Below are 16,893 nucleotides of genomic sequence, written 5' to 3' on the forward strand. Positions count from 1 at the left end.
AATGCTTTTTGAATTTTTCTTTTTCCTTAGAGACTTGCTTTGGTTAAATTAACTATTGTTGCATGGTAAGGAGAGAGGGGTTAAGGACCAGAGAGGCACCAGAGGAGCTGCAGTCTCTTACCAGGTAGGCACAGCACAGTGCAAGAAGCAGCAAAAGCTTTGTGGGGCCAGAAGAAGAGTGCACAGGAATGAGTGAGATTCTGGTGCCTGGAGACCAGGACACTTGAAGCCTCAGCTCCCACCTCTGTTTACAGGATTGCTGATGCATTTCACATCGGGTAATGACTGAACAAAAACTGCAATCAGCTAGGCAGTTAGGACCGTCTTTGAGATTTACGACTTGCCCGAATTAGTAGGCTGCAAAGTCAGCCACCCTCAAGTGAGTCCATAGGCTTCTTTTTTACTTTCCATTTAGTCTTATAAATCTCATGTTGCTCCCTCTATCTAGTCTAACAAAATAGATAGGAGAGCAGCTCAGTCTATGGAATGATGCCTTCCAGATCTCTAAATTTGAAATAACAGAAGTGGAATAATTACCAGTACTTAAAAAAATCATGCTAGAAGGCAGAGTAATTTTGGGAGTATAAAGACTTGTCTATGCCTGAACAGAAGAAATAAAAAAACAAGTACTTCAAGGTACAAACGTAATGCATTCTAGTTGAACAACACTGAATGCCTGAGTAGAAGCTCTCACACAGAAGCAAAGTGGTCTAATTCCTTCAGAAAAATTGGACCAAACTGAGTCCAATTCACTTTTGCAGGAGAAAATCCACATCGTGGTTAAAAGAGCAGGTATGCCGTGCCTCTTGTCTACAAAGGAGCACTGGAGAAAGTGAATCAAGTTCTAAAATGTGCAATCATTTTTCCATTGCAGTTATCACCAGAAATCAGAAAAAAAGATTACAGGTAGATTCAGAGACTTTAGAAAGTCAAAAGGTAGAGCCTTAAGGCCCTGTTCATCTGCATTTGACCCAAACGTTCACAGGTGCCCAAATTTCCCACATTAAAATTCCTTAAATGGTTTGGGGTGAGATTAATATGACCAGCTGAGAACATGTATCTCTCAACATTCCAGGTTTCCTTCTTAAATCAGTGGAGACATCAGCTTTTCCGGGCTGTTTCTCTCACTCCTTTTGGCAGGTAGTTTCATACCTGAAAACATCCACTCATCTCCACTGACTGCAAAGGAGCCTTGGGTAATCAGTGGAGCCGTCTATGCTATAGCTAGCTAAAAGACCACAAATGTATCCCATAATATACATCTGCTTCTGTGAATGTCCGGAAGTGCTGCTGCTCACTGACGGCAGTGAATAGTGCAATGCCCATCTCAGACTAGAATTTACAAAATAGGCTTTACATTACCTACGTCACATGAGAAAGTCCATCCATAGGCATTTTCAGAGCCCAACCAACAGCTAGGGCTGCAAAATCCCCCATAAACTAAGCCAAAAGTCTTGGTAGACCACTCCCTTAACCTAATAATTCAATGGTGAATGTATTTAGGAAGGAGATATGACTTCAGTTCCTCTCAGGATCCCAGAGGATTTGAAACCACAGCTTCTATCTCTCCTCAATGCTTTAATCTTACCTGAGGTAAGAACAGAAAGAGCACTCTCACTGCCTCTGTAAAAGCCATTACACTTTGAACAGCATAATTTAGCAGAAGAGACAGCAGGGTTTGGGTAGTTACCGCATGCAGCAGTGATGGTAGAGCAACTGGTTTCCACTGCTGCTGTCCCAAAAAGCTACCTGTGAAAATTCACACCACCTTGTGTCAAATGGTGGCTGGAGCACAGCCTCCCACCTGATTGAGTGCACTCACTCTTTCCCTCGGGCCCAAGGAGTATTAAGTTAGGCAGTACGCAAGAGTCCACACGAGGCGGACTGACAGCATCTCCCACCTCCTCCAGAACACAGCACGCTATACAGGCTGATAGAGGGTGGCTTCTAATCTCCAGTGAGGAAGAGAAGGAAATCCAAGTCCAGGGAAGCGAATTCAGAATTATTCTTCTCACAGTTATTAACCCAACTGTTAATAAAGGAGCAAGAAATAATGTAAGAGATGCCACTTCATCTCCCTTCCTTTGAAAGGGATTACTTGGTTTTGGTTTGGTTGGGGTTTTTTTTGTTTGGGTTGTTGTTTTGTTGTTTTTTTTCCCAGAAAAATACAGCACTGACATACCAAAGAACAACCAGGCTTAAACTTAAACTAGCACTGAGATTTTCCTGTAAACTTGGCTCCCTCTTGCCATTCCCAGCTGTTCAGGAACTGCTCTCAGCCACCAAACTCTCCCCTCTGTCTTTGACACAGAGCCTAGGCCTGGTAAATCACAAGGAGACACTGTTAAATTTATCACAGCAGTGATTACATCCCCTTTGGAGATCATATTAATTCACTCTTGGGGGAATTATTGTCATTCATTTGACTAGACCTCCTCTTTCAACAGACAGGGGAGTGTTAGTGGAATTCCTTCTCTCGTTGGTGAACAGGCTTAATTTTACTTCAGGTCAAGCACAGAGGCGTGAATTGCAGTACTCTATATAAAGGCAGAGCACAGATTAAACAAGGAGTATGTCTCATTATTGCTATGTTCTGCACCCCCACACCAGCAAATCTGGTTATCTAGACAGGATAATAAAATAAAACAGGAACAAGTTCTACTCTGATATTTATGAATACTATGTCACCTATCTGCAGTACCGTTAGTGATTTGATATCAAGTTGCATTCACTGTCACACAATAAAGTAGACCACCACAACCCAGTATTCTGTGCACAAAGTATCCATAACTCCAGTTTAAAAACAAACATCAGTTCTTTAAGGGGCACCCATTACAACTCACATTTTCCTCCACCACACAGTGCAGTCACCGACTTAACGGTTCTTTTCCCCCTGTCACAGATGAGAGGAATCGTGATAACTTCATGAATGCCTTTTTTCTTTGAGAGCAAGCTGTAGGAACTTTTGTTCTGGAGGATGCTCACGAGCAGATCCTGTGCCCAGGGCACTCACAGAGACACAAGTCAGCTAAAGGATTCTTATTTGGCCACAAACTGGCTATAGACTGCTGTAGCTCAGTTGGTGAGAGGGGTAGAATAAAATCTGTAACACTACTGGGGATAAAACCAGAATCCTGCACTAGGACTAGATGCAAATATATGTGCTCCTGTAACAGTTCATCTCTGACAGCTCTAATCTTATAACCAGAAGTGGTAAAACTCACCCTCAGCCTGTCACAGATGGTCCAAACTGTACTCAGGACGGGAGGGAATGGCACTAGGTGCCTGCCGGCTCGACGACTTCTGCAGGCACCTCCACCTCCTTTTTCCATCAACACCGATGTCTCCTGCCACCACCGCACCTGCTGCAAAACAGCAGCACAGAAGGTGCTACCTCGGGAAGCTGGAGGGGACCAGGAGAGAAGCGACGACCAAGTGGTTGTTGCAAGAGGTATGAGGAAGGAGTCTTAAAATTAGGCATGTGGGCAGCTGAGCAAGGCCCTACCCAGCCCCTCTCAGGCATTCTATAGGGACATGCCTTGACTCTTTATCATTTAGAGAAATTACTCCAGCACAACTTCTGCTAAATCATTAGCAAATTGAAAAAATTCCCCCAAAAAGCCAAGATGCTGAACATTTTTCATTCTACTAATATGGGAAGTAATCCATCACAAACATGCAGCACTTGAATCATAAAGGTCACTGTCTTGTGTCGAAATGAATCATGCCACACAGTACCACTGCCTGCTTTATTTCTCACACAATAAGATGATCTTAATTACTCAGTCCTGGCTAAAAAGGTAGTACACCCAGTTCAGACAGTATTTTTAGGAAGGTATTGTCTTTTTAGGCTTTCTCTTTTGCTGCATAGTTTGGGGGTTTTTTTTGATATATTGCCACATTTCTACCCCAGTGTCTCAGAAGAGAGCGTTCTGTAAATTCTTTACACAAGAAGCATTTTGGCTTAAACAAAACCATCAGGCAAACAATCTTTGTTATTTAATATACCAATACAATGAAGTGTTTGAACCTACGATGGTGGGCATCCATAAATCCAAGAAACCTGTGAATGCACAAAGATAGAGCAATTCTATAGACTTTTGCCACATTTTTTGAGAATGTTCATGTTTATTTTTTCCTTTTTTTTTTTTGTTTTGTTTCTCCGGTATTTTCACAGGTGTAATATGTACAGAAAAGATAATGCCATTCGACTTAACAGCTTGTTTTAAAACAGTAATGCAAGGTTTCTCCACATCAGAAAATTACTATTCCTCAAAAAAAGATCAAACCAGTTCATAATGGCAAAGTAGTGGCTCCAGGAAAACTGGACTTAAGAAATTCCTCACCATTCCAACTGCAACAAACTTGTGCTCTGAATTTTTATTTTTCACATAAAATAAATCAAAATCTCTTTCAAGGAGGGCATTGTTGAATAATTTGAGAACTAAAAATCTCAAATGGTTGCCACTGAAATCTGGCAGTTGTTTATGCATATGCCCAAATAAAAGGAAATATGGAAGCATTAAGCATACAAGTTTAAAAAAAATAGTAACAGAAAGCAATAAGAGGCAAAACAATTTTCTTCTCTATATACATAAATATTTTTACATAAGTAACAAGAAATGTCAAAAATACACAACTTTGAGCACAAAAGAATCATTTCAGCAATAGATTTGTACAAATGAGACTTGTGTAAGCAGCATGCTTTGACAGAATGAATTAAACTGCAACATAATTCAAAATACATTCATTTCAATCCTCCATACCAAAGATTTCTGAAAGTGTAACACGAGGGAATACAGCTTAGTAACAAGTATCATTTCTGTGGAGAGGAAGAAGATTATAGTTCCCCAGTAGAACGAAGAAGGATCAATTTCAGTTTTTAAAATCCTTTGTCCTGGTCAAGGTCAAGCCCACTAAAATGCCTCAGTAGCCCAAATCCTGCCAAGGGTATGTGTTTTAGCATTACAAATGTTAGGAAGGTTATGCTGACTTTGGCAGGATCACAGACAGCAAGACTGAGCACTTTAGCAGTCTTCAACTTGGTCCTAGGACTTCACCTGTAATTATCAAGGCACTGCTCTAAAGACAGTATATTAGACACAATAGGCCAAATGGTTCTGTAAACACGTAATTACCCCCGGGGATACTTCTGTGCCACCTTGTTTCTTTTCTGAACACCCTTTTGTTCACTGTATGCTCTGATCACCTCTAAAACCTGGTAAGTCTGAATACTGTATCACCACATAATTCAACTCTTAGTTTGGGGCACACAATTTGGGTTTCTCTTCCACAAGTATCAGCGGACACAGCTCTGAGTGGAAACCCTGTTACGGTCAGTGTAAACAAACACTAAATTACCAAGACAAATTAACTTTATTTGATGTTTGCAATTTCTACTTCACAGCCAGTACTTGCTGGAGATTATGAAATCCCCCCCCAAAATGTTTTCCCCCTCCCCCTTCAAGAAAGTGATTTCACTAAATTTCCTGTATTACTCATCATCTTTCCTTCTTGAATTACTATGTTTTATGACATTCATTCAAACCTTTTATATTATAGTTCTGGAAGACAGCAAAAATACTGGTTCCTGCCATCTTAGACAGTGTATGCTCTCATTCTATTACATTAGCTCCAAGCACAATTTTGCTGCTTGCAGAGATAAACAGGCATGACAGCTCCCAAACAGAAAATCCATGCTAACCAGAGCATGAACTTCCGCTATCAATGTAAATGTAATTGAGAAATAAAAGCTATACTGCAAAGACACCCTAAAACACTCTGTTTTACAGCAGAAGTCCTTTACTGACTGTCATTTTGATCAGAAAAATCCATACCATCATCAGTGAAGTTGACAAGGAATTGAATGCACAGACATCAATAACATCGCCACTGCCTGGGTGCCTTTACCTGTAATCCACAGCCCTCAGCTAGCAGATTTTTTTTTTTTTTTAATGAAATTATTAAGCTCAAAATTGTTCCTTTTATACTCCTAAAATTTAAATATTGCCAACACTTTTACCAATAGCTGTTGATGAGAGGAAGAGAGATAACCGTTAAATTAGTTCTTCACTGAAGACCTAAATAACCTCTGGGATGTAAATGTTTAGCTGGCCCCAGGAAGCAAGCAGTCCCTGGACATCCACAAAGTACAGGGCATTTCCTTCATACACTCAGTTCAATATTTATGTAGAAAAAGGTAAAATTGCTATTATTTGCTCCTCAGGTACAAGAACAATGGAGAGGTCCCCATGCTTTGAGGTACAGAAAGACAGATGGAAGCAAGAGAAGCCCAAACCCTAGCCCTGGTTGATAAACTTGTTATACATTAATCCTCCTGTACTCAGTCACAGCCCCAAAAAGCCCACTGCAAGGATGCACAAATTCTGAGGGCATTCTTCCCCAGCCTCAGAGCAACTGGGGATCCAACTTCAAAGCCCAGACCTAAGTCTTAATTTTACTTACCTCACATAAAATATTTATTTAGCTGATTAAAAAAAAAATATCTGAGTCTGGATTGCTATCATCAAGAATAACCTTTGCCTTTCTGCTTTCCAGGTAGGCACTGAGACAGCCTGACATTAATCAGAAAGGTGGTTTGGCATTTCAGGGAGAGCAACTTGATGCCTAAAAGATGAGAACAGCAGAGTAAACCCTTGAGGCAGCAGGCACTACAGAGGAAAGGGGGCAACAAAAAAAATCAATGTAAAGTAGTATCGGAGGGAAAAGGGAAATTTAACCTGCATCCCTAGCAATTCTGCTGGCCAACTGTCATTTGTTATTATCAGTTTATGGTTTCTGTCTAATACTTATACTGCAAAACAAACAAGTTGAGGATTTTTCCCCCAGTCATTACTATGCAGACTAAGTTCTAGCCTCAACTATGGTTCATGTGCTGTTTGTTTGCTGGTTTACCCTACTATTCCTAATTCTACCCCAATGAACACCTGACAGCATTATTTCAGCAGTACAGAGCACTCCTAGCCTTACACGAGCTCCAGGCAGAAATAGCATGATACCAACACAGTGTAAATCGTAGGCCCCGTGCTGCAATTTCAGATAGGTTTTCAGACACACCATCAGGTTTGGATAGCTTCTAACAACCTAAAGTAACAACTACAATCATACTTTCCCCCGTGACAATTTTCACATGAACTCTATTTTTCTAAATCTTGTGTTAGCCTAAACCTCAAGACATGTTATTTTCATTGCTTTCTTTCCCTTTCATTCCTCCATTTTCTCCTTCCAACTCCCTCTCAATAGCTGAGCAGTTAATGTTACTTTTGACCAATTGTTAGAAAAACAGCAAATCTATGACTGTCTGTGCAGCTATACCAACATAAATTGCCCTCCTAGAGCTTACATGGGTCTTTCATTGAAATTCACCAACCATTAATAATAATAATACCCCTTCAATACAGAACAAAATATTCCAATGAACAAATTCTATAGTAAATTTTGTAAAGTGCACAAAAATATTAATGGAAATATTTAAAAAAAAAAGAAAAAAGTTTTCTAGTGTCACCATGAAAACTTCTGAAATATTGTTTAAATTAAATAGAAGTAATCTAATGAGACTTTTTGGCTCTAATATATTGGCAGACAGCAGCAACATTTTTCAGAAAAATTACACCAACTAAACATACTGTATCTTAGCAGCATAAAAAGTCCCTACAATTAGATTCAATTGCAGGCCTAGTAAGCATAAACCTGACAAAATGTTACAAGTGTAATTTTCATTTAAAAGAATGGATTTCCATGGAATCCTAGAGGTAACATTAGTTATTTTGTTTACATTGTATTCTGGTAGTAAACCCAACTATAATCAATTGCTTGCCCTCCATCTTTCCTCCCAAAATTGCACAGAGTACTGGAAAATTTCATCAAGTTATAAGATATGGCCACACTGAAGAAGCCATATTAAACGAAATTCAACCTAAAGCCTAAAAACAAATAATCCCAGAAAATAACAATCATTGTCAAACAACCGCAGCTTCACACTACCGACCGATGCTCCCCACACACATAGATGGCACTAGGTCGAATGCGCCGCCTTGTATGGCCAGGTAGCTGTGGTAAAAACTTGAAGTATTTGGGCATCAAGTCCAAGCATGCATCGTGAAACTTCTTTATCCTCCAGTAGTATATCAGTGGGTTCAGTGCAGACTTGAGGTAGCAGAGCCAAAGGAGCCAAGTGCTTATCTCAAAAAAGTTGTGCTTGTAGTAGAAGTGGCTGTTGAATGTGGCAATAAGGCTGTAAGTGGTGAAGGGCGCCCAACAGACTATGAAGACAAGGAACAAAATCAAGATGGTTGTGAAGGCACGAGTTTTAAAGCTCATATCAATATTCATCTGAAAAGGTCTCTGTAAGCTCATGAGACCAAGTTTGCTGGCCTGGCTGAGGCATATGCTATCAGGGTGGCTATGGATACGAACTGCATTGTGGCGGACGGTGTTGAGTATGCCCATAAAAGAATACAGCATTACCAGGAATGGAATAAAAAATGAAATTAGCAAGATAACTATCACGTAGGCTCGGTAACCTGGGCTTGTAGAGTAGCCAAAAACACACTGAGGTGCTCTTGAGGGTATCTGCAGATTAGGATTCCCTACCGATAATGGAAAAGCAACAACAAAGGATGCTGCCCAGGAAATCACAATAAGAATCTTTGCACGGTAAGGATTCAGTTTATCTTGTCTCTGAACTATGATAAGAAATCGGTCAATACTAATAATAAGAAGAATGGCTACCCCCTCTATGACAAAAAGCCAGAAGAACATGGCAGAGACTCTGCAGAATATATCCCCAAAAATCCACTGAGTGGTAATGATTGTTATTAGAGCAAAAGGCATGTTCAGCACTGCCAGCAGCATGTCTGCAAAAGCCAGGCTCGCTAAGAGGATGTTAATTGCAGATCGCATAGCTGCCTTCTGGTAGACCATGAGGCAGACAACAAAGTTTCCAAGGAAAGAAACCAACAGGATAAATATCATAGCAGCAGAAAGAATGATCTGGAGTGGCAAACTCAAGCTCCTGAAAACTTCTTGCGATGGCAGGATAGCTGTAGTGTTTACCAGAAAAGTACTTCTCTCAGTGGCGAGCACGGCACCTGAACTATATCTCAATGGCTGTGTTGTGCCGCTACGAAGCAAGAACTGGGGAGTGGTAAAATTCGTATAGGCATTTTCATAAACAATAAAAGTAGCATTTGAGGTCCCAGAGTGGGCCAACGTCAACATTGCTGAGAAAACCATTGCTTCAGGAGAAATGAAAGCAGAACCAAAGGTCTTCAAGGCATTCCATCTTGTTCAGGCAGTGTCTTATTCCGGGTTATTTAACAAATCAAAATTCAATGTCTGAAAGCATCAAAGTTCTTAAATTCATGTCAGCATTTCCACCTGAAAAAGAGGAAAGGCATTTAAAGAAACAAAGTAAGACTTGCTGAAACCAATGGGAACAAAACAATTGCTCCGCTTTCCTTACGGACAAAAGATCCTTAATACACATTTATACTTTAGGTTGACACAATTACTTAAGCATCAGTCACAGGAGCCTCCTAATATTTGGTCTTTTTCCTATAGATCCTGTCCTGTAGTTTTGCCGACACTGTACAATACTCTCACTCACTAAGCCTTTTCCTACTATAACCAGCACTGAAAAACTTTTGTGTTTGAAAACAAACTTTACTGATTAAGAGTGAATAAATCAAATCAGTATCTTCATTTAAATCTCATAATTTTTAAACTAACTTCATGATTCTGTTTTGAAATTGCCTAGAGCTGGAAATTTTAATAACATTTCCAAATAGCTTCATAGTATCAGAATCGCCTATCTGCCTGTTAGGTAGGCTTTTCAGTGCTTACCAATCCGAGCTATCCTACATAATACAGTATCCTTGGTTCTATGTCAGTCATCAGCGGCATATGCCTCAGGAAAACCATGTAAAACATCCTAACCTGCTACTAATTATTTAATAACTTGTCCACAGGATTAAAGTATTTCTCAATTTGTTTCATTTAATGACTGACTCATATCAAGGTGCAGGAAACTAACTCTTCTTCAGTCACTACAACTCTTCCCCCTGCAGCAAGCTTTCCTGCTTTCACTGGTCTAGATCTGTCTTTGTTAATTCATATTGGTATCCCACATAATTTAACCGTGTGCACCCTCCTGTTCCCTGTAAATATAATTTTTAGACATTCTGCTGAACTCCCTCCCTCATTGTTATGCTGATACAATGCAACATTTCCTTTTATAGTTTACATGTATTGTCTCGTACCATTATTACATGTATTGTATTATTACACGTACTGTTCTTATGGACAAATAAAACGCAAAGGAGTTGAGAGTTGTCTCCACTTTTCAGTGCTGGCTCTTCACAGAACTCCTCCCCTCTATTTCGGACTATTAAATTAAATGCTCCGAGAATACTGTGGCACCTGATCAAACTGGAAACCAGAAGGATTCTATCCCCTTTTAAAAAACAGACCACCATAGTCAGAAACATAAAGTGGGATTCACCTCATTCATTCTGGATGACAGCAATAGTCACTTCAGGCTGTTTTCATATTTTTAGTCAAAAGAGGGATATAGGCATCTTCAGAGGGCAATCTACCTCCTCCATCTGTGCACATGGTGACAAGCTTGTGCTAGTAACTCGAAAAGCTTATGTTTGGTAACACAGATCCTGCCTGCAGTATTTAAGCAAGTTCTGTTCACTGTCAACATCAGGCAGAAGCGAAGGGAGGAAGGAATGCTTTTATGAATTTACGCAAGGACCACGCGCTTCGTGGAGGATCAAAAGTTTACTCTTCTCTGGGTAATACTACACCAACAAAGAAATGAACTGTAAGACAACAGAGTCTAACCTATGTCCCCAGTTTGGACTTCTGGCAATCTGAATGCAAGCCTGCTCAGGCTGTTGCCAAGGATTCACCAAGGAACATCAGCACTATGACCCACTCCTCTCATTTCAGAGCAAAGCTATTCCCTTCCTATCTGCAAGCTCAGTATCGCTAGATGCTTTCCAGGGTCAAACCACCTTCAGCATTTTTTCAAAGGCAAATGATTAACCTCCCTGTCTCCTTTAATTTTCACTGGTATCATGAAGGGATATTATTATCAACATCCTAATTTCCTTGACTCATACAAATTTCACTCTCTAGAGGTCTTCCTGCTTGAATGGGAGGGAATGTCATAATTTTCTACTTTCTACTATGTTTCAAAGATTGTTTTGCAAAAATGCCAATTCTGTTAACTTTATTCTAGATTTTCCTTTTCTGTCCATTTCCTCCCTTGTATTTATTTTACAGTAACTATTCTAGAGAAAAACTCAATGCTAATTACAGGCTAAAGCATATATAGTAGCTGAAACTCTTCTTTCTTTAGTCTTTATAAACCTTTCCTTTACTAGTCATCTTTAACCTGTTGTCGTGGTTTAGGCCCAGCCAGTAGCTGGGTGCCACGCGGCCGCTCACTCACCCCTCCCCCAGCGGGATGGGGAGGAGAAGTATAACAAAAGGCTTGGGTCGAGATAAGGACAGGGAGAGATCACTCACTAATTACAGTCACGAGCAAAACAGACTGAACATAGAGAGGAGATTCATCTAATTTATTACTAAGCAAAACAGAGTAGAGCAATGAGAAAATACAATCAAGTCTTAAAACACCTCCCCCCACCCCTCCCATCTTCCTGGGCTCAACTTCACCCCCGGCTTCAACCTCCTCCCCCCTCAGCGGCACAGGGGGGCAGGGAATGGGGGTTGCGGTCAGTTCAGCACACATTGTCTCTGCTGCTTCTTTGTCCTCAGGGGGAGGACTCCTCTCATCGTTCCCCTGCTCCAGCATGGAGTCTCTCCCACGAGCTACAGTCCTTCACGAACTGCTCCAGCGTGGTCTCTCCCACAGGGTGCAGACCTTCAGGAGCAGACTGCTCCAGCGTGGGGTCCCCCACGAGGTCACAAGTCCTGCCAGCAAACCTGCCCTGGCGTGGGCTCCCCTCTCCACAGGTCCACACGTCCGGCCAGGAACTTGCTCCAGCGTGGGCTTCCCACAGGCCACAGCCTCCTTCAGGTGCCTTCACCTGCTCTGTCATGGGGTCCTCCACGGGCTGCAGGTGGAATCGCTACACCCCCTCATCCTTCCTCCATGGGCTGCAGGGGGACAGCCTGCTTCACCATGGTCTTCACCATGGGCTGCAGGGGGATCTCTGCTCCGGCGCCTGGAGCACCTCCTCCACCTCCTTCCTCACTGACCTTGGTGTCTGCAGAGCTTCTTACATCTTCTCACTCCTCTCTCCGGTTTCAAAAGGTCTTTTTTCTAACTCTTTTGTTTTCCTTCTTAAATATGTTATCACAGAGGCACTGATTGGCTTGGCCTTGGCCAGCGGCGGGTCCGTCTTGGAGCCGGCTGGCATTGGCTCTATCAGACACAGGGGAAGCTTCTAGCAACTTCTCACAAAAGCCACCCCTGTAGCCCCTCCCGCTACCAAAACCTTGCCCCACAAAACCCAACACACCTATTCATTAGAATAAAATTTGTAACCAACATCAGAAAGGTTAACACAGCTTTTTAAGATAAATAAGCAAGGATTTTAACAATGAACATGAAAATCTCACCCAAAATTCCACCAAGGTTTATGACTCCACAAGCCAAGAACACAGAAGAGGGAAGGAAGCTGTAGTGTTCTGCAGGGACAGCAACAGAGCATAAATTCAACAAATAATTCTGGATTTAAAAAAATCACAGAGTACAGAAAATTAGATCCCCAGGGCAGTATCTTTTAGAGCTCTGTAAGCAATAAGCCAAAGGTAACTTTTGCATTTCTGATTGTTTTTGACAAGGTCTCTCCGCGAAGGCTCTAAAAGAAACTAATCTGCCATTAAATAAATGTGAAACCCTCTCACAGACAGTATCCGTTTAAAAGAAGAAACAAAAGAAGGAGCAGTTAGTTTTGCACTGAAAAAAGGTCGCCAAAATGATCCTACAAAAAAAAAAGTCTATACTGGGGTTCAAGTTCTTCAACCTATAGGGGAAAAGAGGGAAATGTAAAACCACGACATTTGCTGATGATGAACACGAACTGGTTTTCAGAGCAATGTAATAAAAACAAAGGTCAACTATGAAGAGGTACAGAGGGATCTCATGACAGTTAGTGACAAGCTAACAGACTGCCAGATAAAATTCAGTATTGGTAGAGGTAAAGCTATGCATGTATATAAAAAAAAAAGTTATCTGCATAGTAATAGATGCTAAACCACAATTATCATCCTGAAGAAAAACAGATCTTAAAGTTTTGATAGTCTGCTTTATAAAAACATCAGTCAAGTGTTCAGACTTGTTAGAGAATCAACAGAGAAGAAAAGCATGAGCTATCTACACACACTGTACATATATATACACTACCTGCTACAACACGCATCCATGGCACCTCTTCAGTACTATGTTCAGTGCTGTTCCACCTGATCTCCATTCGAAAGTGACTGAAAAAAGGTATCATAGAGGTCTACAGAATTATTAGTGGCACAGAGTAAGCAAATAATTGCTGTCTCTCAGAATATAAGAATCGGAAAAGCCAAAGGAATCACAAAATCCTAAAATGGTTGAGGTTGGAAAGGACCTCTGGAGATCACCAGGTCCAACCTCCCTGCTCAAGCAAGGCCACCTAAGCCAGTTGCCCAGGACCATGTCTAGATGGCTTCTGAGTATGTCCAAGGATGGAGACTCCACAACCTCCCTGGGCAACCTGTGCCAGTGCTCGGTCATGCTCACAGTGAAAAAGTGTTTCCTGATGTTCAGGGGGAACATCCTGTGTTTTGGTTTGTGACCATTGCCTCTGGTCCTGTCACTGGGAGCCACTGAAAAGAGCCTGGCTCCGTCCTCTGCACCTTCCCTACAGGCATTTATATATATTGATAAGATGCCCCCTGAGCCTTCTCTGCTCCAGTCTGAACAGTTCCTGCTTTCAGCCCTTCCTCACAGAAGAGATGCTCCAGTCATGTCTCTCTTGAACTGAGGAGTCCAGAACTGGAGATTATTATTTCACAATTAATTGTGAAAATACTTGCCACAGGGTGCTGTGGATGCCATAGAGCTTCTGTGGATTTAGAAGGCAATTTAGGACATATTTCACGTAATCTTTATACAGATGTCCATGTCAGGAAGAGGTGAATCACCCTCACAGGCGTCTATAGCCTATTCCTAACAAAGCCAGAAAAAGCAACTAAGAAAAATAATCTTCTCCTGTATGCTCTCTCACCATCCCAGCTCTCTATAAGCAAACAGCTACCTCCTACTTTGTGCCTTCTCCCCTCAGTGTGAAGCTTGTATGCTTTTCTGTACAGTGTTACAAGAAGAGGAGGAGAATGACCTCGTGCAAGCTGTTGCCTGGACCTAGCCAAGTGCTTAAAGTGAGAAGCAAGCATTAGCCATTTGGCTGTTACATAAATCATCAGCCATATCTTCTTTCAAGAACGATGAAAGTGAGCAGTGATCAGCTGTAGCAAAGATGACACCTAACTTTGTAAGAGGACTGCAGGCTTTGGATCCCAGGTAGAAAGAGACTTTTGAGTGTTACTCCTGTGCTCATTGCTTCCTGATGGTTTCCAGGCAGCACCCTTCTCTATACTCTGTTTATCATTCCAAGATATGAAATCTCTCAATACACCACATACTGAAACTGCATTCTCAAATGTGTTTTGGAGTTATACTTATCTAACCTGCAGGCAAGTTAGTTACGCTCTTTCTTGGCTATCATCCTTCGATTGGCATTTCAGCCAAAAAATTCAAGAGGATGCCTTCTGTAGCAGTCTATATATAATTTTTTTCCCTTTTTCTTTTTTTTTTTTTTGGTTACTTAAAGGGCTTCTACCAGAAGCACCTACATGATTATTAAATATGTGCCTCCATCTCTCCTCCTACCCTTCCAACTTCCCAAAAGTTATGTAAGGATAGAAATTTAAGCTGAAAGGGACCAATAAGATAACTTTACAGCAATTTCATTTCAGTCCTCGCTCTTTGAGAAAGACAGATCCTGTAATTTCAAAGCCAGAGTCAGTGCTGAATAGTAATCATGTAGCTTGTAAAAGACAACCATGCTTTGACAGTTTAAATACGTAAGCTTATTGATGGTCAAAGTACTCATACAAGAGACAGATACCTTTTTGTCACAGCATTCTCACTTTTGGAACATATACTCTCACTGATTCTTTTCAGATGCAAAAAAGCTTCATACAATCACTTTTTTCCATTTCAGTGCTGAAAATTACTGGGTGTGCACATTTTCTCTTGAGCAAGGTTCTCACTCATATGCAACCTTCTTTTTATGGAACATAATAGACACAATTATTTCAATGAAGTACACACTTAAAGCTAAATACCACACAAATTTCATTCATCAAATATAATTATTGTTAGAACTATGGTGTCTGCTTTTAACAGCTTTTGAAGCTAAAAGGTTTCCGTTCAAAATTTGGATAGCATGCTCAACCAGAAATAAAAGATCGTATCTTATATGCAAAGCCAACATCAGTCAAAACCAGTAACTCCAACATAGACAAAACAGAGAACATAACAGTACCATAATAACAGTTATGTTTAACGCTGATCAGAAGACACTATCAACAGCTGCCAAAATGTTCAATGATTTATTAAATTTATCTGCTAAAAATAACCATATTTTCAGTACTGCCCAGCACCAAGATTTCATCTAGCCCACAGAAATCATTCTTCTTCAGAAACCTGAAGCTAGCAATGCCTGGTACAGTGATCCTGTTTCTTGGGTATGTTTCAAGTGGTCACAAATGGGAAGCTTCTGCATGCTTTACAGCTACTATCAATAGTTTTATTTTGAAGGTAAACTTTGGTAAAAACAATTTTTGTAACATAAAAAAACATTTAAAAAGCAAAATATTCTTAGAGGAAAAAGGATAGTCAACAACAAACATGAAGGCCATGGGCTTATTTTGTTTTCAAAAAAATTTGTATTGATAGAAAATACTCAAGTGTGTGCTCTCTGTTACCCCATTATTGTATAAAGAAGGCCAGGACAGTCCCCTCTCAATACAAATCGTGCATTGTTTCCTATGCCATTAAGCAGAGGCAGGAACATATTGCAATGGAATCCTTTCTGCTAAAGCCAGTGCAAAGAATGAGTCAGAGCACAAGTCAGCAGGGACAATGTTCTTACCTAACTGTTCCTCCTAAAAGGAACTAGCAGTTTTCAGTTTTAATACTTATTTACATATCCTAAATTGAAACTAATCAACTACACTGCATGAGCAGATGACCCATAAAACTACTCACAAGAGGCATTAGTTTAATTTAGGAAGTTTTCCTTTTTTTCTACTCTATAAACACTACTGTGGCAATTTTAATAAGAAAGTATTGTGGGAAACAGTCACCTCTGCTTTGGGTCATTAAGTACAACTAATTGCCCTCTTGAGGGTATTTCTTTCTGTCCTTAATTCAGAGAGCCATTAACTGTCAAGAAACGTCAGCCATGGGAATCTGTGTTACTATTCTAAACCACAAATATGCAAAATGTAAAGAATAATTGTATTTTCTTAGCTCTTGGGAAAAATCATGTTCTCAATTTGTAGATCATGTGAAAGAACTTATACAGTTCAAGGTTCATTTCTAGTGCTGTCACAATATTCCCTTGACTTCTAACTTTCCTACTAGTTGAATGTTCATATTAACCATAGTCATGTTGAAGAGCTAACTGAATACTGTAGTACCTAGAACAGTAAATACTGAAAATATTACTGAAAACATACTCTTAATTCATAGTTTCTACTAACAAGTTGGAAGCTTCCTAAATTTTAAGTGGACCTTTGGATTATACATGCAATCACCACGTGTCAGTTTGACAAATAAAAAAAAAATTTAAAAAA

The 16,893-nt window shown here is 40.4% G+C and overlaps 1 protein-coding gene across 11 annotated transcripts in view; it reads right to left on the minus strand.

The window, feature by feature from the left end:
• Window positions 1-4,127: 4,127 nt before the first annotated feature.
• The window catches only part of GPR63 (G protein-coupled receptor 63), a 31,039-nt gene continuing 18,273 nt past the window's right edge, over window positions 4,128-16,893 (minus strand). For 4 of the 11 annotated variants that reach the window (XM_054820274.1, XM_054820278.1, XM_054820281.1 and 1 more), the window contains exons 3-5: window positions 13,406-13,482; window positions 12,619-12,687; window positions 4,128-9,399 (exon numbers count right to left, since the gene is read on the minus strand). In XM_054820274.1, coding sequence (XP_054676249.1) covers window positions 7,996-9,255 — 1,260 coding nt within the window. In that variant the 5' untranslated portion in view covers window positions 9,256-9,399; window positions 12,619-12,687; window positions 13,406-13,482 and the 3' untranslated portion in view covers window positions 4,128-7,995. Of the gene's footprint in view, window positions 9,400-11,328; window positions 12,422-12,618; window positions 12,688-13,405; window positions 16,886-16,893 lie in introns of those variants that run through there. The other 7 variants (XM_054820282.1, XM_054820284.1, XM_054820280.1 and 4 more) reach the window with 6 other exon arrangements.

This window comes from Grus americana, chromosome 3, assembly GCF_028858705.1.
Source record: "Grus americana isolate bGruAme1 chromosome 3, bGruAme1.mat, whole genome shotgun sequence".
Taxonomy (NCBI): domain Eukaryota; kingdom Metazoa; phylum Chordata; class Aves; order Gruiformes; family Gruidae; genus Grus; species Grus americana.